Source organism: Pogoniulus pusillus, chromosome 37 (genome assembly GCF_015220805.1).
Source record: "Pogoniulus pusillus isolate bPogPus1 chromosome 37, bPogPus1.pri, whole genome shotgun sequence".
Lineage (NCBI taxonomy): Eukaryota > Metazoa > Chordata > Aves > Piciformes > Lybiidae > Pogoniulus > Pogoniulus pusillus.
The window spans coordinates 26,939-51,759 of NC_087300.1; the positions used below are offsets into that span (position 1 = coordinate 26,939).

The 24,821-nt window shown below is 47.5% G+C and overlaps 1 protein-coding gene across 25 annotated transcripts in view; it reads right to left on the minus strand.

The window, feature by feature from the left end:
- Positions 1-4,751: 4,751 nt before the first annotated feature.
- EPB41 (erythrocyte membrane protein band 4.1) overlaps positions 4,752-24,821 on the minus strand; it is a 108,095-nt gene continuing 88,025 nt past the window's right edge. For 18 of the 25 annotated variants that reach the window (XM_064172843.1, XM_064172842.1, XM_064172823.1 and 15 more), the window contains one exon: positions 13,287-15,052. In XM_064172843.1, coding sequence (XP_064028913.1) covers positions 14,501-15,052 — 552 coding nt within the window. In that variant the 3' untranslated portion in view covers positions 13,287-14,500. Of the gene's footprint in view, positions 5,679-6,845; positions 6,954-9,889; positions 9,971-10,895; positions 10,998-13,246; positions 15,053-19,366; positions 19,418-20,800; positions 22,489-24,821 lie in introns of those variants that run through there. The other 7 variants (XM_064172834.1, XM_064172831.1, XM_064172830.1 and 4 more) reach the window with 4 other exon arrangements.

Below are 24,821 nucleotides of genomic sequence, written 5' to 3' on the forward strand. Positions count from 1 at the left end.
TGGGCATCCTTCTGTCCACCAGGGCCCCCCAGCCACCAGCCTATCCTGCTCCCTGGGCTGCTTCTTTCCCAGCTGCAAGACTCTACAGCTGTCCTCCTTGGATTTTATTCCATTTCTCCCCACCCAACTCTCCACCCTGGCCAGGCCTGCCTGAATGACAGCACTGCCTGAGGGGCTGCCAGGCACTCCTCCCACTTCCAAGTTTCTCCTCTGCCTCCTTCTGCTCACCCTTTGAAAGAAGTCAGACACCAAAGTTTTATGCTCAGAGAGAAGTGTTCCCTTTCCCCAGCCCCGATTGGCTTGTGCTGCCACAAGGCAATGAAGAGAACTCTAAACCAGCAAAGAACCAACAAGAAAAATGTCTCTTCCTTATCTTGCTTGACCATCTGCCAGCTGGAATTCCAAATCCAGGCTCCTGCCCAGTTCCTTCACCACTGTGTCTGAAGAGATGCAGAGGGATCATTTAAAAGTCTTTTAGTTTTATTAGTCCTCACTAATAGCTACAAGTTTAAATAATTTTAACCGCCTCCCCGTTCCTCCCTCCTCGATCCCTCCAAGAACTCTCAGGCATCTCGGGCAGAGAGGAGGCAGCAGCACCGAGGACGGGACGCGACGGCACGCGGAGGGCGGAGGCAGCGCCGCACACGCACCGCAGGATTGAGAGCCCCTAGCAGCATCTGGCAGACTCCCACGGCCACACGGCGGCAGCAGTGAGCGCCGAGCTCCCAGCAACCCCACAGAAGACCCCAGACGCTGTGGGAACCCCACGAAGACGCCAAAACCTCTCCGAGACATACACACACACCTCCTTCGGGACCCCTCAGGAGAACCCTCGGAGGCTTTCAGACAGAATCACATAGAATCAGTCAGGGTTGGAAGGGACCACAAGGATCATGTTTTTCCACTCTAGACCAGGTTGGCCAGAACCTCATCCAGCCTCCAAACCACATTTAGAGGCCCCCCAGATCCCTTTAGGTATCTCCAAAACCCCTTTAGATGTCCCAGACCTGCTTTAGACACCCCTAGGCCCCCTTTAGAGGCCTCCAGGCCCTTTTAGGGGCTCCCACACTCCCTCTAGATACTCACAGACCTCCTTTAGATGTCCCCAGACTCACTTTGGATGCCCCTGACACCCTTAGTTACTCTCAAAACACGTTTGGATGCCCTCAGGCCCTGCTGAGATGCTACAGGGGGGCAAAAAAAAATGCCCCAAACCTGGCCGAGACTATATGCCTTGCTCCAGCCACATTCACTTGGGGTGAGGCAGCAGCTAAGGGGCAGAAACTTTTACCTGCGCTCCCCTCAAACTCAGGAGGTCACAGGGAAGTTTGAAACCAAGTGGTGATGCCTTATGGAGAACACAATCATGGAATGCATGGGGCTGGCTGGGAGCCTCCAAGGTCCAGCCTCCTCCGCAGTAAGCAGCAATGTCCCCATCTAGATTGTTACTCAGACCCCATCAAGCTTGGTGTTGACTATCTCCAGGGATACGGCTTCCATAGCCTTCCTGGGCAGCCTGTTCCAGTGTTTCACCATTCTTCTAGTAAACACCTTCTTCCTAATGTCCAACCTAGTTCTACTCTTGTCTTAGTGCTACATGCCCTTGAAAACAGTCCCTCCCAACAGGCTCTCTTTTGACCCTTTCTGGATGCTGTGGTCCCAATGGGAGCTGTTTAAAGCTTCTGATGCCACCAAGAATGCAAGGAAACATGCTGGTGGCAGAGCCATGGAGAGCTCCATCAGTCACAGCAGTGGCATAACCAGCAATGGCTCTGATGGGAATACCTTTGGGTCTGGTTTAGGAAAAGTCCTACTTCTATGAAGCTAGGGAGAGAGACCCTACAGGAGGGTGAGAAGGAGGAAAATAAATTTCAGGGCCAGGGAGAGAGTTTTGTTTGAAAATTTATTGAAAAATGCAGTACAAGAAGCAATACCCAACACTGAGGTCTGGCTAAATGCTACAGCAACTTTCCCTTTCATTCACTATGGAAGTCCAAAAGACCAGCTCCCACCCCTAGTCCATCCAGGAAGATTTGCCCATTTTTTAAAAGCTCCTATTTTTTTAAAAGAGGATTGTAACTGGCTTACCCTAGACAATTCACAACTGTCTTAGAACAAAACTTTACAAAGCTCCTTCATATTCTCAGCTAAAAATCTTTCTTTTCTTTTTTAGTTACCTTTTTTTTCCTGTACAAGTTTCATCTAGAAGACCATGACACTACCACCTCTCCAGATAAATTGTACAATCAGGAAAATCAGCAAACCACAGTTTCTGAAGAGCAGAACTCAGTCAGTCCTTTGCTAACAGATATATGCTGGGTCAGTGATTGCTGTTTGGCAAGCAGAGCCGTTCCAGTCTAGTTGAGAAAGAGAACAAGAGCTCCTTGCCTTCCTCTCTACAAAAACATTAATTCATATATAAATAGCTTCCATATAATGTACATTTTACAATCAAAAGAGTCTCTGGGTGAATTGGTGGAGGAGGAAGAGATGGGAACATTCATATAAATAGACCCTCCTTAGCTGGTTTGTCCCTAGAAATGATACAGCAATGCCAAGACTGGCAGACCCAGAAGTGGTGGAAGGGATGCAGCAGCCCCACCACAGCCCCAAGGATGGAAGCTGCTTCTGATCATAACTCATCTTCTCCCCAGGCTGCTGCTGCTCCTGGCCAGCTCCTGGATATCAGTAGCCATGTCAGCTGAAGAGAGTCAGCAGGGCCAGAACCACCCCCCTCCACGGGGTCACACAGAGGGGTGGTGACAGTGATGAGCCGATGCTCTGTGCAGGAGATGAGCTTGTCTGCATCCAGCTCCAGGCAGTGCTAGTGCCGTGAAGAGGCAATCATTTGTTTGAAGTCCTCAGAGAAAAGCAAGGACTTAAAAAAGGGAAACTGTGAGAATGAACTACCTGGAAACAGCCACCCAAAATCCAGGGGAAAAATAAACACAGCATCAACGGGTGCTTAAAAACAGGATGTCTGCAGCCACAGTGAGCACATCCTTTTGGAAAGGAAACATCTCTTGTGCCAGCAGGTTTCTTACCCTAGAAACCCCCTGCTCAGGGTGTTTTGTCTTATTCATTGTACCCAGGACAGCCCACAGAACACCTATGGCCAAGCTCAAGTCTCTCACAAATGTTCCCCTAAATCCTTGTGAGGGTCAAGTGCCTGTAAGTGCTATAGATAAACTCAGTTTCACATTGTCTTTCTCTGGTGAAGCTTATAAATCTTCTTAACAACCCAGCATGCTCATTGACTCCTCCAGCAGCTGCTACAGGGTGAGAAGGAAGGACTGAGTGGCAAAAAAATGCTCTATTCCCAGAAAACAGATATTGCCATAGGAGTGCTCAATACAATGGGCATTTAAGGCAAGTGTTACCCAACTAAGCTGGGCTCAGCAGGGACACAGCGCTGTTAAAGGATTTGTGTCACAGTAGGAAAGGAAAGAGCCATCCAGATATTAGTAGAAAGTAGGGATCTGAACTACAGCTCTGGAGGCCAGGATTATCCAAATTCTCCAAGGAGGATGCCTAGCACACAGAGCATCATGGGAGGGGACTACCCAGAGCAGCCCAAAAAGCAGCCACCAGCATGAGAAGGCTGGAGGCTGCAAAGGACCCACAGCCAGCAAGGCTCAAAAAAAGCACAACTCTATCAGCTCCAGCATTTTTAGCAGTCTCCAGTCAATAGTGACAGCTTGATTAAAATGACACCTGAATGGGAGAAGCTAAACTGGCCCCAGTGTAGTTGCAAGGTTGGTTTTACAGCTGAACAGTGAGTTGTTGCAGCCTGAGCTCAGTCCAGTAATTTCTGAAACACATTATTCCAATTTAAAGTAGCAGAGAGCTTTTCTTTACTGCTTTTTTTCTCCCCATTCTCAACTAAGGAGCAGCAGCAAAGCACTCTATGCCCTCAGCTACCAATTTACCACACTATATATATATGTATATCTAAAGCAAATAAACCACAGCCTCAGAGGGTACTAAAATGTTCCCGAGTGTCTGGACAGATTTTTCACAAAGCTTGGCTTTCTATTTCCTGATAAATTAAAATGCTGGAAGAAGAAACCAGGCCATGATCAGAGCACTTCCATAAAGCTCAGTGAGCAGCAGCAGGAGTTCAGACTCGATACTGTGGAAGGAAGAGCAACCAGCCCTATCAAAGATGTTTTCTGGTCATCCTCACTCCACTGGAGCTGACTCCAGTGTTCTGTGAGCTTAAAGACACAACCACTGACCCTGGTGTTTTCTTCCAGCAAGGTGGTCACAAAGCCAAACAAAGCCCAGATCTGGAAGCCAGCATGGAAGAGGAATGGTGGCTTTTTCCATGTGGTTCATCTCTATTACAAGCAGCAACACCTGACACCTCCTAAGATTCCTTCTTCAGCCTCTCCAAACACAGTGTTCCAGGCCTAGGAAGGGTTGTCAAAGAGTTTTAAACTCACTGGTAGCAGGATATATGCCCTGGTCTATGGTTAACATGCTTAGCACTGTGAGGAAAGGAAAAAACCCTCAACCTATGACTTACAAAAAAGAACAAAAAAACAAACACTTGCCCCACTCCCCCCACCCCCCTAAAAAACAAACAAACAAGCACCAACCAAAACCCCCCACAACTCCCTAACTTAAAAATCATGAACACAAGCAAGTAAAAAACTAAGACACTGAAAAAAAAAGATAATTAGTTACCATGAATGCTGCCTAAGCCTACCTTGATAGCATTCAAAGTTCAAACACTTTAAAACACACACTTCTAGGAGCTTCTGGATTTAATGGCAGCTAGAAAACACCAAGGGGGCAGGTAGCACTTGGCAGAGACACACGGGAGGAAGGCGAGGTGCAGTCACAGTCCTCTTGAAGTTCTGTAATTCACAGTATAAGATACTTGAAGCAACTTCCAGTATTCCTTAAATCTAGTCAAACTATGAAGAGTGCAAAGGCTACACCACAAAACCCTGCTGTGTTCACACATCAGGAGGCCCAAAATCCACCAGGGAGAAAACTTAGGGTGAAGGCAGCAGCTCTGCTCTGCACCCCCAGGAATTGCAGCTGGAGGGGATCATGCTTCCCTAGAGCTAAAAAATAAACAAACCCCCAAAAAACCCAAACAAAATAAAATCAAAAGGCAACAATCAAAAATGCTGCACAAAACTGAAGTCTGACTTCTTTAAACTGACTCTTCCAGCAGAAGGAGCCATGGCTTTTGGAGGGTGCGTCTGGATCCCACGCTCAGAATATGTCTGGGTGTGGCTTGTTGCCATCATTCCTGACAAAGAGGAGGGAACACAACTTAAAAACAAGTGCCCCCTGGAGCCCTGGGATGTGTGTCTGGGTTTGTGATGATGAGGCAATGCAGAAGAGGGAATGCAAATTAAAAACCTGTACAAAGTAAGTCAGCACATTTTGAAATATGGCATACTGGCATCACCATTTGATATAGATATAGGTGGGGGGGGGGTGTACATATATATATCTGTATATAGAAATCTCCACCCACTAGGGTCCAGTGTCGACTGGAAAAAAACCAAAGTAAAATGTCAAAGCTCAACTCCTAACAAATGATATGAATGTCTCTGAGTGTCAAGTCTTGTAAATCCAAGGTCTCTGTGCTCCAGGTAGTTTCTTCATAGTTTTGTGAGGTTTCTTACTCCTGGTGGTGTGTCTGGCAGGAACACTTCCTAAAGAAAGAGGAGCAGGAGAAGTTACAGCTACCAACAGCTAGCTGAAGGAACATGCTCTCCTGTAGCTGCTGGAGATCTGAGATCAGGTGAGTTATCACCAAAGGCAGGTGTGAATTCAGGCTGTGTGACCTCCAGGCACAAACAACTCCCTGCTCCCACTCTTGTAGGACCATATTTTAAGAGCTGAAAGTCTTAGGAGACCTCTGCCATTTTTATCTAGATTTGGAAAAGGCTGCCCAGGGCAGTGGTGGAGTCCTCATCCCTAGAGGGGTTTCAAAGCTGGGTAGACGTGGTGCTGAAATACATGCCCAGGGAGGTGGTTGGGGCCCCATCCCTGCAGATATTCAAGGTGAGGCTGAACAGAGCAACCTGATCTAGTTCAGGATGCCCCTGCTTACTGCAGAGGGAGAGTTGGACTAGATGACCTCTAGAGGTCACTTCCAACACAAAACATTCTGTGATTTTATGGTTTAATGGTGAACAGGCAGTGCAAGGTTAATGATTGGACTAGATGATCTTAAAAGTCTTCTCTAACCAAAACAATTATATGATTCTGTGACAGTTAAAAAGTTCAACTACACTGTTAGGCCATGCTGTATCTCTTCTTGATCAACTTCTCGTTCCACTTTCCAAATCTCTGACAGACCCAGCCTTGTTGGGCTGAGGCAGGACACAGGTTGGGCAGCACATGGCACCAACTAGGGGAACACCAACGTCACCAGCACAGGGCAGGATGGGCTTTACAGCACCAGTGCACAGGCAGAGCTCCTGGATTCCTCCAGCAGCTCCTTCCCCAAACCATATGAAGACTGCAAAAAAGGGAGCTTTCCAGGCATGTCTAGAGCTTGAGGTCCAGCTCAGGGGTCACCAGGCACTGCTATAGGCAGGGGTGTCATCTGTGGTGCAGATGCATTAGAGGTGCTTGGTCAGGCAAAGGAGGCTCAGCTGCATGGAGCCATGCTGCTTCTTTTAGTGTTTTCTGGCTCATTTCCGTACCTGTGACTCCTTTACTGGTCTTGAGTGACTTAATAGGAACAGCCTGAGCAGGACTCAACAGCTAGCAATAATTCACTAAAACTTTGACTGGATTAGCCAAAGCCCTCTGGCACAGAGACTGAGCTCCCACCCTCAGGGGAAAGCAGCACCCACCACCTCTCTACTCACATAGCCCTGCTATTCCTCTGCGATCTCAGTCTCCTGGTGCACAACCACTTTGGTCACTGACATGTCTGGATGCTGCTCCTTTGCTGCCTTTATTGCCTGCGCTAGGACCTGGAAGAGACCACACATTTCAGAGCGTGCCTGAAGAGGCAGAGACATGGCCCCACAGCCCTGATGCTGAGGGACATGGGTTAGCACAAGCCTTGGTTGATAATGGTTGGACTTGATGATCTTAAAGGTCTTTTCCAACCAAAATAATTTTATGATTCTATACCACTGAGGGGGAACAAGAGGCTATTTCTACCTCTAGAGAGAGAAAATAAAAAGTGAATTCATTTCAGCTACCCAGTTTGCTGATTTTTGATAGTATTAGATTATTTCTGGAAGGAAAAGCTGTTTTCTGTGAAGACCCCACACCTTGCCACTGTCCCATGGGAGAAGGCAGATGTTAAGCAAACCCTGTTTACTCTGCCAGTGAGTGCGATGACTATTTCAGGCACTTTCAGTCGGAATCATTAAACTACTTCTTGTAAGAATGCCCAATGACAGGACAAGGGGCAAAGGGAGGAAGTTGAAGCATAGGAAATTCCCTGTAAACATGAAGAAAAAACTTTTTCCTGTAGGGTGACAGAACACTGGAACAGGCTGCCCAGGGAGGTTGTGGAGTCTCCTCCTCTGGAGATATTCAAACCCTGCCTGGATGCATTCCTGTGTGGTCTGCTCTAGGTGATCCTGCTCTGGCAGAGGGGCTGGACTGGATGACCTTTTTGAGGTCCCTTCCAAAGCCTAACATTCTGTGATTCTGTGAATATTCTCCAGCCTCATGACACCTGCAAATAAAATTAAATTCAGAGTCTAATTCTCTGATGACACAATCACTTCCAACACATGCCAGAAGCTGATGGGGCTGATTCATTGGAAGGATTTCATATAAACCCACTGAGCTTTAATGTAGGTGCTGAGCACTCTGAAATAACTTCTGGCATTCCACAGCGCTTCAGGGTTACAAGAAAATGAACAGATTTTCCAGATGAAGGAAAACTTCACATTTCAGTGGATTTTTATTTTATTATTCTTTTAAATTGCATTTCACCACAACAATTCTGGAATCAAATCTGCTGGCAGCTCCATTTTCAGAGCATAGAATGGTTTAGGTTGGAAGGGATCTCAGAGATCATCTAGTTCCAACCCCCTGCATAGGCAAGGACACTTCCCACTAGAACAGGTCACTCACTTGTCCAACCTGGTCCTGAACACCTCCAGAATCACAGATTTTGTGATCCACAACCTCCCCGGGCAACCTGTGCCAGTGTCTCGCCAGCAGAACTGAGCTTTGCTGGCCTAGCTATGTATTGGCAAAGAGGAACTTATTACCAAAATAAATCTTGGGAGTTTTTATTTCATAGATTCATGGAATGAGTTGGGTTGGAAGGGACCTTCAAGATCATCCAGTTCCAATCCCCTGCGTGCTGGTTTGAGGCTAACTGGAATATTTTACTGAGAGAAGTTAAATACTTAGCTGTATGAAGAAAGAAAGTAACAGTGACCTATGTCACTCATTCTGCTGAGAGACGCCACTGATTGAAATGGGTAAGGCACTCACTTCTCACACACAGTTCGTTTTGCTGTTCGCTTTCTGTCGGCCTGTGGCTGGTTGCATCTGCCTTGGCTCCTCTGCATGAGACCTTTGTAACTCAACCTAACTCTTTTTCCTCTAACGTCTCTGTCGTCTTTCTGATAGCTCACCTCAAGTCTCTGCAGATTTATCTCATGAGCTATATGAGGGCCACAAAGATGCTCAGAGGGCTGCAGCAGCTCTGCTAAGAGGGCAGGCTTTAAGAGCTGGGGCTCTGCAGCCTGGAGAAGGCTTCAAGGAGACCTTATAGTGGCCTTCCAGTATCTGAAGAGGGCCTACAGGGAGGCTGGGGTGGGACTATTTACAAAGTCTTATAAATGACAAAATGGGGGTTAATGGGTTTAAACTGGAAAAGGGGAAATTCAAACTAGATGTTAAGAGGGAAGTATAGGCTGGATGTTAGGAGGAAGTTCTTCACAGAGAGAGTGATTTGCCATTGGAATGGGCTGCCCAGGGAGGTGGTGGAGTCGCTGTCCCTGGAGGTGTTCAAGAAAAGACTGGATGGGGCACTTAGTGCCATGGTCTGGTCGACTGGATAGGGCTGGGGGATAGGTTGGACTGGATGATCTTGGAGGTCTCTTCCAACCTGGTTGATTCTATGAAAGGGTTCTTTACAGTGAGGGTGGTGAGACACTGGGACAGGTTGCCCAGGGAGGTTGTGGCTGCTCCCTCCCTGGAGGTGTTCAAGGCCAGGTTGGAAGAGGCCTTGAGTGACCTCTTCTAGTGGGAGGTGTCACAGTATCACAGTATCATCAAGGTTGGAAGAGTTGGAACTGGATGACCTTTGAGGTGACTTCCAAGCGAAACCATTCTATGATTCTATGATTTCTGAGTGGAAGGAAGGAAGGGAGAGGGAGGAGCGGGAGGAGGTTTGGTTCGGGAGCCTCCTGGGCAGTCTGTTTCAGGAAGGATTTTTGTGTTTCTGCATTGCTTTTAACTTGTATATAACTAAATATTTGTATATTGTACATATATATATGCTTGTAAATTGTGCTAAGCTGTAAATAAAGCTTCTTTAACTTCCAGCTGACTGAGTCTAGTCTGGTGACCAACACACTCTGTCATGGACAGGGACATCTCCCAGTAAACCAGATTGCTCAAGACCTCATCCAAACTGGCCCTAAACACCTCCAGGGAGGAGGCATCCACAGCCTCCCTGGGCAACCTGTCCGAGTGTCTCCCCACCCTCACTACCAAGAATTTCTTCATAATCTGGCCTAAATTACCTCTCTTCCAGCTTCAATCCATTCCCTCTCATCCAGTCACTAGAAACCCTTGAAAAAAATCCCTCCCCAGCTATTCAGTAAAATTTCCCTGGATTGAGACAACTTCCCTGATGAAGCTGTTTCCAGAAAGGCAGCCTTGCTCATAGTTTGCAAGAAGCTCTTTTAGATGTCATCCAAGGTCCTACCTGGTCGTGGTCTACATCTGCATCTCCTGTGATGACAATCCTCTTCTCAATCCGTGTCTCTGAAATTCCACCTTTTACCATCTAGTACAAAAGGAAAAATCCCTGTTAGTTTAGAAGTAAAAAGGAACCAGAGTGCACTGGGGCTGCCTGTCTAAAGATGGTATCCAAAACCAGCATTCCCAGTCTCTGCTGTCATGGTACCAGAATCACAGGAGTGCGACTGAAGCAGAGTAGCACCCTGCCTCATAGCACAGCTCCTTCCCTTGTACCACACGACAGCCGGAGCCTGGGTCCCCACACTGAGCTAAAATAAAAACAACTGTGCTAGTTCGAAGCAGGGCAGAATGTTTTGGTGAGAAAAAGTAGATTATAGGCTGCGAAAGGAAAACAGTGGTGATGTCTACTCCCCTCAGAGTCTTGCTGAAGGAGAAACGAAAACATTAGATAACACTTTTGCCATTTTGTCGCACTCTGCTTTGGGCTTCTGACTGAGCTGCATCTCCCTAACCTCACCTTCCACTCACCTTTGCTTCTTAACCTCTTGGCTGAACCTCTATTCTTCTTTAGGACTGGGGTAAGGTTGAGAGGGGCAGGGGGAAGGTGCAGGGGTGGTTGAGAGCCCCTCCTGGGGACTCAGGTTTCTGGGAGGGCTGTTGTGCTTCTGTATTACCTTTTACCTTGTCTATTTCTGTATATAACTGTATATACTGTAAATATCTGCTTGTACATCGTGCTAGCTGTAAATAAATAGCTTCATTTATATTCCCAGAGCCGGCTGAGTCTAGTCTGGGGTGACTTCTAAAGTGTGGGGGGGCGGGGAACACCCAAACCATCACAACCCAGAGCCCCAGCTCAGCACATGGATTCCCATGCTGTTTCAAGTATTTAGCACTCTTTTTCCCCAAGAACTGGAGTCTGAGCTTTTTTTTCTTATTATTCAGCCCTGCCCACCTCTCTGTCATGGAGGGGTTCCAGTTGTTGCTTTATCACGTCCCTGTGCCGTTACCTTTGTGATCTGGGTGGTGGTGGTGCTGCTGGTGGTTTCTGAAGTGATGGTCTGAGCAGTCAGCAGGATGCCAGGGTCTAAGTCTCCACTGCCACCATCTGTCTGGAGGACAGAAGAACAGACAGAAAAACAGGCTGTCAGTGTCTGCAGGTAAGGTGGACAGCAGCAGGGTCTCCACATCAACAGAGCAGGAGTACTCAAGACATAAAATGCTTACTATAGTTTAATTAAGGCCCTGGAAACAAATATCAAATGTAGAGTTCTGCATCTGAGAAGGAATAAACCCCCATCACCAGTATAGGGGAGGGATTACCTACTGGAAAGCAGCTCTGGGCAGAAGCGAGGTACACTGGGGAACAAGTTCACAACAAGTCAGCAGTGTGGCCTGGTGTACAAGAAGGCCAATGGTGCCCAGGGGGGCATGAAGAAGAGTGCAATCACAGGCCAAGGCAGGCTCTCCTTCCTCTCTACTCTGCTCTAAAAAAAGTCACATCTGGACTACTGGATCCAGTGCTGGGCTCCCCAGTCCAAGAGAGATAGGGAATTACCAGAGAGAGTGAAGTGGAGGCTGCAAACATACTGAAAGAATCATAGAATCAGAGTTGGAAGGGACCACAAGGATCATCTAGTTCCAACCCCTCTGCCATGGGCAGGGACACTCTACTCTAGATCAGGCCGTCCAGAGCCTCATCCAGCCTGGCCTTAAACACCTCCAGGGATGGGGCCTCAGCCACCTCCCTGGGCAAACCATTCCAGCCTCTCACCACTCTCATGCTGAACAACTTCCTCCTCATATCCAGTCCGAATCTCCCCACCTCCAGCTTTGCTCCATTCCCTCCAGTCCTGTCACACCCTGATATCCTAGAAGTCCCTCCCCAGCTTTTTTGTAGCCCCCTTCAGATACTGGAAGGCCACAATAAGGTCGCTGGGAGCCTCCTCTTCTCCAGCCTACACAGTCCCTACTCTTTCAGTCTCTCCTCATAGCAGAGCTGCTGCAACCCTGTGAGCATCCTCCTGGCCCTTCTCTGGACACGCTCCAGCACCTCCACATCCCTCTTGTCCCAGGGGCTCCAGAGCTGGATGCAGCACTCCTGGTGGGGTCCCACCAGAGTGGAGTATCATAGAATCAACCAGGTTGGAAGAGACCTCCAAGATCATCCAGTCCAACCTAGCACCCAGCCATAGCCAGTCAACTAGACCATGACACTAAGTGCCTCATGCAGCCTTCTCTTAAGCATCTCCACGGAGGGTGCCTCCACCACCTCCCTGGGCAGCCCATTCCAATGCCAATCACTCTCCCTGTGAAGAACTTCCTCCTAACATCCAGCCTATACTTCCCCCGGCACAACTTGAGACTGTGTCCCCTTGTTCTGTTGCTGGTTGCCTGGGAGAAGAGGCCAACTCTACCTGTCTACAGTGTCCCTTCAGGTAGTTGTAGACAGCAATGAGGTTGCCCCTGAGCCTCCTCTTCTCTAGGCTAAACAACCCCAGCTCCCACAGCCTCTCCTCACAGGGTTTGCGCTCCAGGCCCCTCACCAGCTTCATCGCCCTTCTCTGGACACCTTCCAGCACCTCAACATCTCTCTTGAATTGAGGAGCCCAGAACTGGACACAGGACTCAAGGTGTGGCCTGACCAGTGCTGAGTACAGGGGAACAATAACCTCCCTTGTCCTACTGGCCACACTGTTCCTGATGCAGGCCAGGATGCCATTGGCTCTCTTGGCCACCTGGGCACACTGCTGGCTCATCTTCAGCCTACTATCTACCAGTACCCCCAGGTCCCTTTCCTCCTGGCTCCTCTCCAGCCACTCAGTCCCCAGCCTGTAGCACTGCTTGGGGTTGTTGTGGCCAAAGTGCAGAACCCTGCATTTGGACTTGTTAAATCTCATCTCATTGGCCTCTGCCCACCTATCCAGCCAGTCCAGGTCCCTCTGCAGGGCTCTACTACCTTCCAACAGCCCTGGGGCTGTTGAGCCTGCAGAAGAGCAGCCCCAGAGGGGATCTGATCAACATATATAAGTATTTAACAGGATAGGGGCAAGCCGATGGGGTTGGGCTCATCTCGTGACAGGACAAGGGGCAGTGGGCAGAAACTGGAACCCAGGAGGTGCCATCTGAACAGGAGAAACTTCTTCAATGTGAGGATGCTGGAGGCTTGGAGCAGGCTGCCCAGAGAGGTTGTGGAGTCTCCTTCTCTGGAGAGATTCCAAACCTACCTGGACATTGTGACCCTGGGAAACCTGCTCTGAGTGACCCTGCTCTGGCAGGAGGGTTGGACTGGATGATCTCCAGAGGTCCCCTCCAACCCTGACCACTGAACAGTGGTTCCATGAATCCAAACAAATCTTACCTGTGCAGCTTCATAGGTGATGGTCTTTGTCTCAGTGTGGACAATGGGGACTTCCTTGGTGGGGATTTCACTTTTGACAGCATTGGACACGTCAGAGATGGTGACTGTCTGGGTCTTCACTAGTGGTGGCTATGGGACAGGGTTAAAAACAGCTCTGTAAGGAGCCCACCAGCATTACCATATCCCGTCCTGGCAAGCATTCTGACACTGATCTGATAAAAGCACTGTGGGAACCAAGGTCAGCCTGCAAATCTTTTCTTTTAAGCCTCTGGTACGACACACAGCTCAGAGGGTAGAGATCATGCAACGAGGATTAAAGAGACACAAAAACCCTCCAGATCTTTCCCAACACCATGCCCTCAGGTCAGCCTGAGCAAGACATTAAGGGCTTAACTGGTGTGCCACAGTGTCACACAAAAACTGTTTCCACTGATTATTAACTTTCTAATTACCAGAAGCTCATGGCCTGCTGCCATGAAAAGATGACCCTCATCTACTGATGACAATGTCAAGATTAACACAACCCCCAGGCAAATAAAGACTTGATGTCAGATGAGAGACTTTATCCTGACTGCAAGTGAAATGTGACATGATTTAAAATCCTCATCAGATCCTGGGCCTTAAACTTTTATTAAATCCATGTCAGACAAAACAGAAACGTGCCATCTCGAAAGACAAACTGTGTGGGGGGAGGAGGGAGAGAGAAATCAGTTGTTCCACCACCTGATTATCATCCAGAAGAAGAGTTAGTTCAGACCCACAGTGCTCTTCCAGAGGGCTCAACTTCCGCTCACCATCCCCAAACCTGGCAGATGCCACCATGATTGTTGGCAGGGGGGAGTGGGCATCAATTTAACCACCAGCAATTAACATCAACACTGAAGCAGGCAAAAATACTCATCTCCCATGGACAGGAAAGCCCACCTGCACCACGTCAAAGCACATTTGGCAGCACTTCCAATTTGCTTTGTCATGTTAAGGCTCAACCTCTGGCACGTGGGGAGACAGCAAAAGCCTTAAAGAACCAGAATTATTATGTCTTGCATCTCTTTTTGAGGATGCAATAGGACGCTTTGGATAGAGCAAAGGGCTTTGTGCTGCAACTGTACTTGGTGCAAAGATGGATTGAGAGTGGCTCGTATTTAATGCAAAGATGAATCAAGAGGGGCTCATATTTAATGCAAAGAGAAATTGAGAGGGGCTTGTGTGCACTGACTGTGGCAGATAAACCACTTAACGAGCTCCAAGCAGAGTTCAAGCCAAGCAAGCACAGATTCTCTGGGATGCATGGCATCTGCTTACTGCAACGTTTGGGCTCCTGCTCCCAAGCTGGCCAGGGGTGTGGGGAGCAGGGCTCACTACCTGGAAGCAGCGTATGACTGCCAGCAGCCCATTATTAACCTCCGAGCCGTGACACTCGCCATTTGGCTTTCTAAAGGCAAATCTGTCTTCACCATCCTCTGCCATCTCCTCCTCCGCTCCCCAGGGCTGCCTGGGAGGTGTGGCAGGGCTGGCGGGAGGCTCCAGCTCAGAGAGCCCTGAGTCCTTCTCCGCATCCACACAAAGTCCCTTTCCGTATCTCAGGTCCTCCTCGCTCGCAGAGAGGCTGGGAGCTGCCTCCTCCTCCTCGCTGCTTAGGGAGGATGCACCAGAGTGACAAATGGGAGAAGGTTCTGAGGTGGGTGGCACAAGAGTTTCACTACAAGCTACCAACTGCTTTGAGCCCTCACGGGCAAAGGCAGCATAAACACTGCTCCACTCAGGCACTGCAGCCACATCCTCTCTGGAGAGAAAGTCACTCAGTTTCTAAAAAGAAAAATAATACACAAAAAAGGCCAAAGAGAAAGAAAAAGAGAGAAAGACAGCATTAGGGAGAGCAGGAGGTCTTGAGGCATAAAGGCAAAACACTGGTTTTGTAGAATACATCTCATCTCCAGTAACATGTACAATACTGGGGCTGGACACTGGAAAGCACCAAAACCTTTGTGCTGTGCTACACCTGGGACATTTACTTCCGAGCACACTGATAATCCACCCATCTCGAGTTTAAGGAATTAATATTAAAGCAACTCTCTGCACCTTAAGGAAAGGCCACCACTAAGCACTTTTTGCCCATGAGCAATTTCAGTGTTTTACAAGTACACATTCAAAATCCACACGTCCAACAAAATCCACCAAGTGCATCAAAGCCAGGCCCCAGCTGTGCTTCAGCTCCTTGAAGTATTTCACGTTGTGCTTGAATTTGCAATTGGAGGTGAAGGGAATAAGCCCAGAATTTCTGTGCAGAGTAATCCAGAGCCTGTGCCCTGCTCTTTCCCACACCCCTGGGAACACTCACACCTCTGAGCATCCTTTTGCTGTTGCTGTCTCATGGGATCACAACCATAGCCCTGCTATTACTGAAATTATTCATGAGTTAGCGTTGAAATCAAGTGCTTCAATTATGAAGGCTCCTGAACTCACCAGTTCTGGCCAGCTGAAAGAATCTGTGTTATTACTTCAAAACAAATTGATTCAATTACCTTAAGCATGGAACTTGAGAAAGGAAGAAATGTGGTTTTAAGCTGGAAAGCCAGAGGTTCACCCTAAGGTGTGCTGAGCCCACCACCACGGAGCCAGTGGTTCAGTTTACTGCAACAAGCTTCAGTTGACCGTTGATTCAAGACTATGAAAGTATTTGTAACACCAGCACCCCAAAAGCAGCTGGTGCATGGAAAGCTTTGCTGCAGCTAAACCTCCTGAGGTACATATATAGACTGGTTTGGACAGGCAGGGATGTTTCCAACCCAACCCCCCTGCAGCCAGTAGCAACATCTGCAACTAGAGCAGGTTGCTCAGAGCCACAACCAACCTGACCTTGAATAGTTCCAGGGATTAGGCATCTCCAACCTCTCTGGGAAACCTGGGACAGGATGTCACCACCCTCAGCATACAAAATCTCTTCCTTTTCTCTACTGTCAATCTCTGTTTTTTAGTTTTAGATCATCACCTCTTCTCTTGTCACAAGCCCTGCTCAAAAGATTGTCCTCATTTGCAGTGGTACACAGAAGACAGACAGTGAAGTATCTCAGCACATGCAGACACAAGTGAGCCTTGTCAGGAGCACCTGAGATGTTTGGAAAGACTGTGGCAGGCCAGAGGGTTAGTCACTAAGACTGGCTCTATCTGTTCTCCACTCAGCAAGGTCTCAAATAGGTCTTCTCAGATCTCTGCAAGCCCTCTAGCCCAGAGGGAAGCAACAGTGACAGGAGAGTTAAAACATGAACAGGACAGGAAGACTGAGCACAAATTCAGCTCTTTGCCCAAACCCTGAGTGCTGAATATTTCACATGCACAGAGAAGCACTGCTGGGCGACGGTTGCAGTATTGTCCTCTGCCAGCAGTTGGGTTTGTCTCTTTATCCACATGGTAAGTTGCCTTCAAATAAGGGCAGAACAAGCAGTTATGGGCATCTACACATCACCCTGCATCAGGCAACAAGGAAGGGGAAAATCCCAAGGGATGCTGCTCAATCCATGTCATTACTATGTCTTCTCAATAACTAAACTCACAATTGATTTTATTTGTATAAAAATAGTCATGTGGTGGTTCATCCAAAACCAGTGACTGAACTACCACAGAAGCACAGCAAGTCTACTGTGCCATCTTTTCTTCTGATGGCAGTGGTAGTGTTAAAGATGAATGGAAACTACTGCTTCAGTTTCTATTAAGAAGATTCTCTGGGCAACCAAAAAGCTGTTATTTGCACTTAAAATGTGAGGTCTGAAGCCTGTGGGTGATGGATTATGATGCATGTTCTGTAGACCAGAAGCTCTCACCCTGAGTGACCTCATCTAACAGGACACCTCAATAGTAAGGTAAGAACAGCAGCTGCTTTATGCAGGAGCAAACAGATGCTTATTTTAGTATCATTTAAAGAAATAACTCTTCCACCATTCCTCCTGGGGACTTTTCAGCTGCCTGTTTCTTTGTGTGCAGATGGATTACCTGTCAGACTCCTACCAACAAGATTAACTGTGAGACTCCGTCAAGATTTCCAGCCTCTTGGGCTAGTCTGTGGATACTGCTTAGAAAAATGCATTTGCCGGGAGTGAGGGGACAGGTATCAGAACTATGACCGTCAAGTCAGACTGCATACAAAGGGAAGTGTTATTGCTGATCAGAAGAAAATCTCCATACCTGCTCCTCCAAAGGTACATTCAAGATCACACAGTCACAGAATTTATTTGATGGGAAGGGACCTTTAAAGGCCATCTCTAGCCCCTCTGCTGTCAGGTCCCACCTCTCTGGGCAACTTGGGATAGGGTCTCACCACCCTCACTTTGCCTAACGCAAGGTTCTACACTGCACTATTTCACAAAATAGAACAGAAAAGGAGGTTATCAGCTTGGAATATCCATCTCTTCATCTTGCTTTAAAACCTGGGGTTATACATACTGCCAACATAGGGATGTCTCCTTAATTACATGTGCTAAGTCCTGCAAATTAATCAAGGAATCCCAAGAAGATGCTGTAGATCATCTGGAGTTTAATGGAAAATGCCTTAGGAGCAGGATTTCCTTGAACACTAGCTAGAGCACAACTCAACCAAGAGGAAGCATGAAAGCTCCAATGAAACAGATTAAAGCAGCTGCATGAACACAGACCTATTGAAACAAGCATTTGTACCCAGCCAAAACAACTTCCCAGCTCCCTAGAAAAAGAATTTTGGAAGTATCTTGCATGGCAAAAGCACAAAGGTAGGGAAAAACTCAGAGGAAGCCCATGGCACACAAACACTGCTCACCTACAGAGCCAATAAACATGCCAACTACAGAGAGAATGAATCCTGATAAGATCAGTCCAGCAGAAGCACTTTTTCCTTGCCTTGCTGCTCTACCAGAAAGAACACAGACTAATGGAAAAGTGGGGGGTTTATTAATTCACTTTTTTTTTCCTGAAATACAACTGAAATGGTTTCTGTATTTAAAGCACTGTTGGCACGTAGGCTAGAAAATATTATCTTTTTCTTTAGATCAAGAAAAACCCTCTAAGAATTTGAACACCTGTTACAAATTCTGATCTTATCGAGATTTATCTTAATTTGCAGATGCAAAAGCATTTCTATTTTTAGGGCTCAGGGGCTAAGCTCTCGTCATGCCCTGTGAAACCTGGGACACAATCCCAAAGCAGCAATGCCTCAGTTCAGCATGAAGCAGAGGACTGGCAAAGCCATACACAGCATAAAGAAAAGGCAGGACAGGATGCAGTGCCCCAGAAGAGACATCAAATCAGGCATGAATGTGGCTAAAACACGACCCTGAAAATCCCAATCTCTGTGTCCCCAACAGTGACAGACCCTGAGGATGGAGCTCAAGCAGTACAGTGTAATTACACATGGTAATTCAGACTGGGGATAAATTAATAACAGGCTTAATTGCATGGCTGATACCAGCAACCAAAAGATCTTTTTTTTAAGGTATTTTTATTTTTGTTTCCTGTATTTTTTCCAAGATTCTGCTACTTTGGATCAGGATATACTCATATGAACCCTGTGATGCCCATCAGTGCCCATGCTCTGCAGCCCATGGCATAGACTGGTTTGGGTGCAAAGGGGCCTTTAAATCTCGTTCAGTCCAATCCCCTTGCAGTCAGCAGGGACATCTGCAACTAAAGCAGATTGCTCAGAGCTCCAAATAACCTGACCTGCAATGGTTCCAGGCACCTCCCACCTCTCCAAGCAATATGGTACAGGCTCTCAACACCTTCATTTTGCCTGCGGACTTCAGAAATCCTCCCAAAAAATTAAATTATCCCCAGCCCAAACCAGACTCTTGCACTGCAGGAAAGTCCAGGAGTGCTGAAATGATGTCAATCTGCCAATTACCAAAACCATTTGATTAAAACTGACAAACCCATGAAACACCAGTGCACACTAACGCCTCAAAACCACCACATTAAATGCCATGAATCCCAGGCAGTCAGCATTTCCCAGTTCCCTCTTGCTCTCTTTGCCACTGCAGTTGTTCATGCATGTTATTAGGTTATCCCCCAACACGTATCCACAAAAGCCAGCAGCCTCAGGTGACCATCTACAGATGCACAGGGAGATGCTGTTGCTTTGCAGCAAACCACACTCACCAGTGAGAGCTCCCAGACCAAATGATGCTCAGTCTCCCCGTTGTCAAAGCACTTGGGTAAGAAAGTATTATAAAGTAGAAAACAAGAGATCCTTATTTCACAGTACCTGCCATGCCTTACAGATCTGCTTTGCCTTAAAGACAGAAGTCAAAAGGTTCAGAAGCTATACAACATCATCATTTAAAAATGAGCCATTAACAATGGACTCACAGTTTTGGGGGAGGAGTTTGATTGTCATTGATCTGATCACAACATCCTGAGCAACCTAATCAGATGACAGAGGGATAAACCAGCATTTGATCAAAGCTGAAAGTAAAGCCAGAAAAACCACAGCATAAAAAGATTAGCTTGGTGCCCTGGACAAGAATCCCAGGATATTACATGAGACAGAGCAGCCACCTCCAATCTACTGCATCCACCACTTGGCAACACAAAACAATCTCAAGATCAATATTTAAGTTACTAAAGTAAGGAAGCAATACACTTCCTCTTCTCAACCAGCCTGACGCCCTTCCCATCCCTTCTGTGGGAGAGAGACCTTTGGATGAGGGGCTTCTCACTCCAAATCCCTTAATGGAGAAAAAGCTGCCAGTGGCACTGCAAACACTGCCTCCAATTTAGTGTAGCAGCAGCAGGTGAGGGAGTGGAAGGTACCAGGAGGGTTTATTTTATGCTGTTACATTTTGTCTGCTTCACTTCTGCTCTGGTGCTGGGCTCACCCAGGAGAGTGGCAGCACAAGCTTCATGCTGCTCTATCACAGCCTCATTTGCTTTCCTGCTTGTGACTGCATAGAATGAGCTGAAAGATTCATGCAGTAGTAAATAATCTCACAAGAAAAGTTGGGAGTTAAAATTAAGACCGACTCTTGATCCGGTATCTAGACACAACCTCAGGCTCAAAGCCAACTAGAGGCTTACACTCTAATACCACATAGAGCAAAGATGGTTAATCAGGAACATGGTTTCTTTGTTCACAGAACCAGAAAGGTGCATTTTTGTCCTCAGATTAATACAAGCTGTGGGACAGAGGTGCTGGCAGCTGCATTGCACAGGACAAAACTGCTTTCCCTACCATTCACTCTCAGAAGTGAAGAGGGAGGTGTCAGTGTTCCACTGAGCATTCCATAGAGGGCTGAATCTTTTGACCTCTGCAAACAAATCTCTCTTAAACCAAGCCAGATTTCACCCTTAATTGAATTGTTCTGTCCGGTGTGAGAGTGAGCGTTGATTACAGCCGCAGCCGTGTGCCCCTGCTCCCCAGGAACACCAAACCCACACCGGTGTCCAGCAGACCCAGCATCCTGAATGATGACAACCTGCAGTCTGATGGCTCCTGGTTTAAGGAAGCAACACCAAGGGTTAGTCCAAATAAGTCATTAACACAACTCACACATAGCTTTGGTTTTTTGTTAATAAGCAGTGGAAAGAAGAATCTAATTTGCAGTAACATTTATTAATGATAAATGTACATATTTACAAAGAAGAAGTCTGAGAAAAAAAATACAAAACCGAAAAAGTGTTCCAAAAGAGCATTTTACGTAAAAAAGAAAGCGTTTCTAGTCCCCACAAACTGGCCCAACATGATCATGTACCACTGCTAGAAGATCCCAGAGAGGCACAAACTGAGGTTAATCCTTCCCTTCAGCTTCCCACGCTGACAGATGTAAACAGTGTCCCCCTCACTGGAAGTGCAGACCAAAGAGTTCCTGTATTGATCCATATCACTTCTTTGGACTACATACTTCCAGCAAGCATCCTACCTCAGTATATTCAGTCAGAACAGAACAGGTAACATCAACTCATGACCAGGAAAAAAAAGAAAAGCCCATAAACCAGAGGAATAACTCTCAGAGAGCCAAATTATTTACTCTTATGTGAAGAGAAGACACTTTGCCCACAGCCTTCCTGAGGAGCCCTGTGGTACAAGCCCAGCTTTGCTCCTGCAAACACCAACTAATCCTCTGGTGCCACACTGAGGAAATTCATCTTTCTTCATTATTTCAGGGTAGGAGATGAGTATTGAATCCCTACTTCTTAGGTCATCACTAGTTCCTGCACAAGCTGCAAGGGAAGAGTTAGCTTCTTCATTGCCTCATCTGACCTGATCATGAAGTCCTTGATTCATCTTCTACTGATCCACAGGGCAAAGCAGCAGTTGGCAGGAGATGCAAATAATTTATCTGTTAACATTTAATACTAGGAAAGAAGGTCTGTTGTTTTACTGTAATGTGGACCTTGAATATCACTGATGACCATCACATACATAGCTTGGTACTACCTAATACAGCCTCAGAGATGAATCTGAGTTTCAAGCAGCCATCTCTGCCTTTAAGATGCTACCTGTTGCTTCAGAACACTCATGTCTATGTTTTCCTAAAGCACAAAAGCATCAGAAACTATTCTGTATTTTATCTGGCACTCAAAAGAGAGAGTATCAGGGTGAGAAGATTCATAAACTGAAAGAAGTTTCAGAAAGCATGGACTCAACCACTAACAGAATCACCAAATCCCAGCATGGTGAGGTCGGAAGAAACCTCTGGAGATCACTCAGTCTAATCCTCCTGCTAAAGCAGAGGCACCCACAACAGCTTGCTCAGGATCACAACGGCCAGGTGGGGTTGGAAGCTCTCCAGAGAAGGAGACTCCACCTCTTTGGGCAGCCTGCTCCAGGCCTCCAGCACCCTCACACCGAAAGAGTTTCTCCTGTTCAGGTGGAACATGCTGAAGCCTCAACAGTCACTAACTGGATCCCACCTGGAAGCACCAAAGGGCCTCACTGCAGCCAAACAGTTATACCACAGAACAATGGGGAAGTTTAATTCACATCACAACTGCTGGCAGTCATCACAGCAATGTCTCCAGCGTGCCAGACCCACCATGATGTCATTTGCTACAGCAGGTGACATTGAAACATCAGGATTTCTCATGCCAATCTGGTTGTGGTTACATGCTGTGGTCACATCCAGCTTCTCTCTGGTTAATTCTGGGTAACTCAGTTCTGCATCACTCACAGACTAGCTTCGCAATGACCACATACAAATTTTAATCCCACCATTGCGTGGGGAGTGATGGTGTCAGGGTGGGTGGCTGGAGGCTGCTGGTGCTCTGCAGCAAGTTTATTCCTGAGGAAGAAAAGAAGCAAAGTGATGATTCCATTACAAAAACCTTGAGATGTCTGCCCTTTAAGTGCTAGAGAATCAACTCAGAGTGAATCAGCTTTCCCAGTGCACAGGTATGACAGCAGGTATAAGAAGGTGAAACCAGGCAGCACAGCATCAAAGTGTAGGAGATACATCTTGTACACGAATGAGATCTTAATGTGGATTGTCACAGGACACATCTGTAGATCCCTTTACCTCACAAGAAAACAGGGGAAGAAACAGGCAGAGGATCAGGAAAGGGGCTGGTGCACAGCAGGCACAGGCATCTGTTTCTGATAAGCTCTGGGCTTTCTCTGTCAGAAGGGATCACATCCATGAGGATGAACACAGAGAACTGGCTTCTGCCAAAGAAAAAAAAAGCTTCTGTTCAGTTTCTTTATACTCTGTAGTGCTACTTGTTCTATGAATCCTGAAAGCGTTCCTGAGCATTCTCAGAACGTGAAGTGTTGCAGGGGTTTCTGCTGATGGCCACCAGCCTTATTTCAAGGTTCAAAAACCACAGAGCAAGAGAGATTGTTTTAAGCTAAAGAACTGAGCTAAGTGACAGAGTGCATCTCATCACTCCGGGGTGAGAAACCTGTGTCCTTTGTAAATTGCAGACAGAGCTACAGCAACCATGGCTTTGCAAAAGCCACTGCTACAGCTTCAAAGTCTTTGTCATCGTTCAGAGACAGGACACAGTGAGCTCAACAGTGCTGACAGCACCACCACAGCAGCCAGCCTAAGCAAAGGCTTTCAAAAGGGAGAGGGATGTGTTCAAGCTGCTCTTCTCCAAGAAATATGGACAGAAAATGACCAGAGAGACACCTGAACAACTCCTGTCCCTTCACTCTCCACACTCCACTAGGGGGAATGAATAGTCCCCGTTTTTCATCATGTCTGTCCTAAATCTGGGTGAGAAATTCAGGCAGGGAATCTCAACCAGAAACAAACCCCTTGTCTTCTTCCATTCTGCGGCTCCTGCTCAAAGTATCCTTTCCCACCTCTCCAACATCCATCTGCTTGACACAGCATCACAGAGGTTTTAAAGCTTTTTAAAGCTCATCCAGTCCAATCCCCTGCAGACAGCAGGGACATCTGCAACTAGAGCAGGGTGCCAAAAGCTACAAACAACCTGGAATGGTTCCAGGGATGGGGCACCTCCCATTTACCTGTGCAACCTGGGACAGGTTCTCATCACACTCAGTGTCAGACATTTAGAATCACAGAATCAGTCAGGGTTGGAAGGGACCACAAAGATCATCTAGTTCCAACCCCCCTGCCATGGGCAGGGACACTCTACCCTAGATCAGGCTGGCCAGAGCCCCATCCAGCCTGGCCTTAAGCACCTCCAGGGATGTGGCCTCAAACACTTCCCTGGGCAAACCAGTCCAGCCTCTCACCACTCTCATGCTGAACAACTTCCTCCTCACATCTAGCCTGAACCTACCTATCTACAGCTTTGCTCCATTCCCTCTAGTCCTGTCCATTCCTGATATCCTGAAAAGTCCTTCCCCAGCATTTTTGTAGGCCCCCTTCAGATACTGGAAGGCCACAATAAGGTCCCCTGGGAGCCTCCTCTTCTCCAGCCTGCACAGCCCCAACTCTTTCAGTCTGTGCTCACAGCAGAGCTGATGCAGCCCTCTGAGCATCCTCCTGGCCCTGCTCTGGACACACTCCCGCACCTCCACATCCTTCTCATAATGGGGGCTTCAGAACTGGATGCAGTACTCCAGGTGCGGTCTCACCATAGCAGAGGGGAAGAATCACCTCCCTCGACCTGCTGGACACACTTCTCCTGATGCAGCCCAGGATCTAGTTGGCCCTTAAGTGCACACTGCTGGCTCATGTTGAGCTTCTCGCCCACCAGCATCCCCAAGTCCCTCTCCTCAGGGCTGCTCTCCACTCCAGCCACTCACTGCCCAGCCTGGAATGGTGCTTGGCATTGCCCCGACCCAGATGCAGGACTCTGCACTTGGTCTTGTTGAACCTCATGAGCTTGGCTTGTGCCCACCTCTGCAGCCTGTCCAGGTCCCTCTGGATGGATCCTGCCCTCCAGCCTGGCTGCTGCACCACACAGCTTGGTGTGGGCAGCAAACTTGCTGAGGCTGCACTCAATGCCTCTGTCCATGGCACCCACAAAGATGTTGAACAAGGCTGGTCCCAGGACTGATCCCTGAGGGACTCTGCTTGTCACTGGCCTCCACTTGGACATGGAGCCACTGACAGCCACTCTTTGGGTGTGGCCATCAAGACAGTTCTTTATCCATCCAGTGCTCCACCCCTCAAACCCATGTGTCACCAGCCTGGAGACG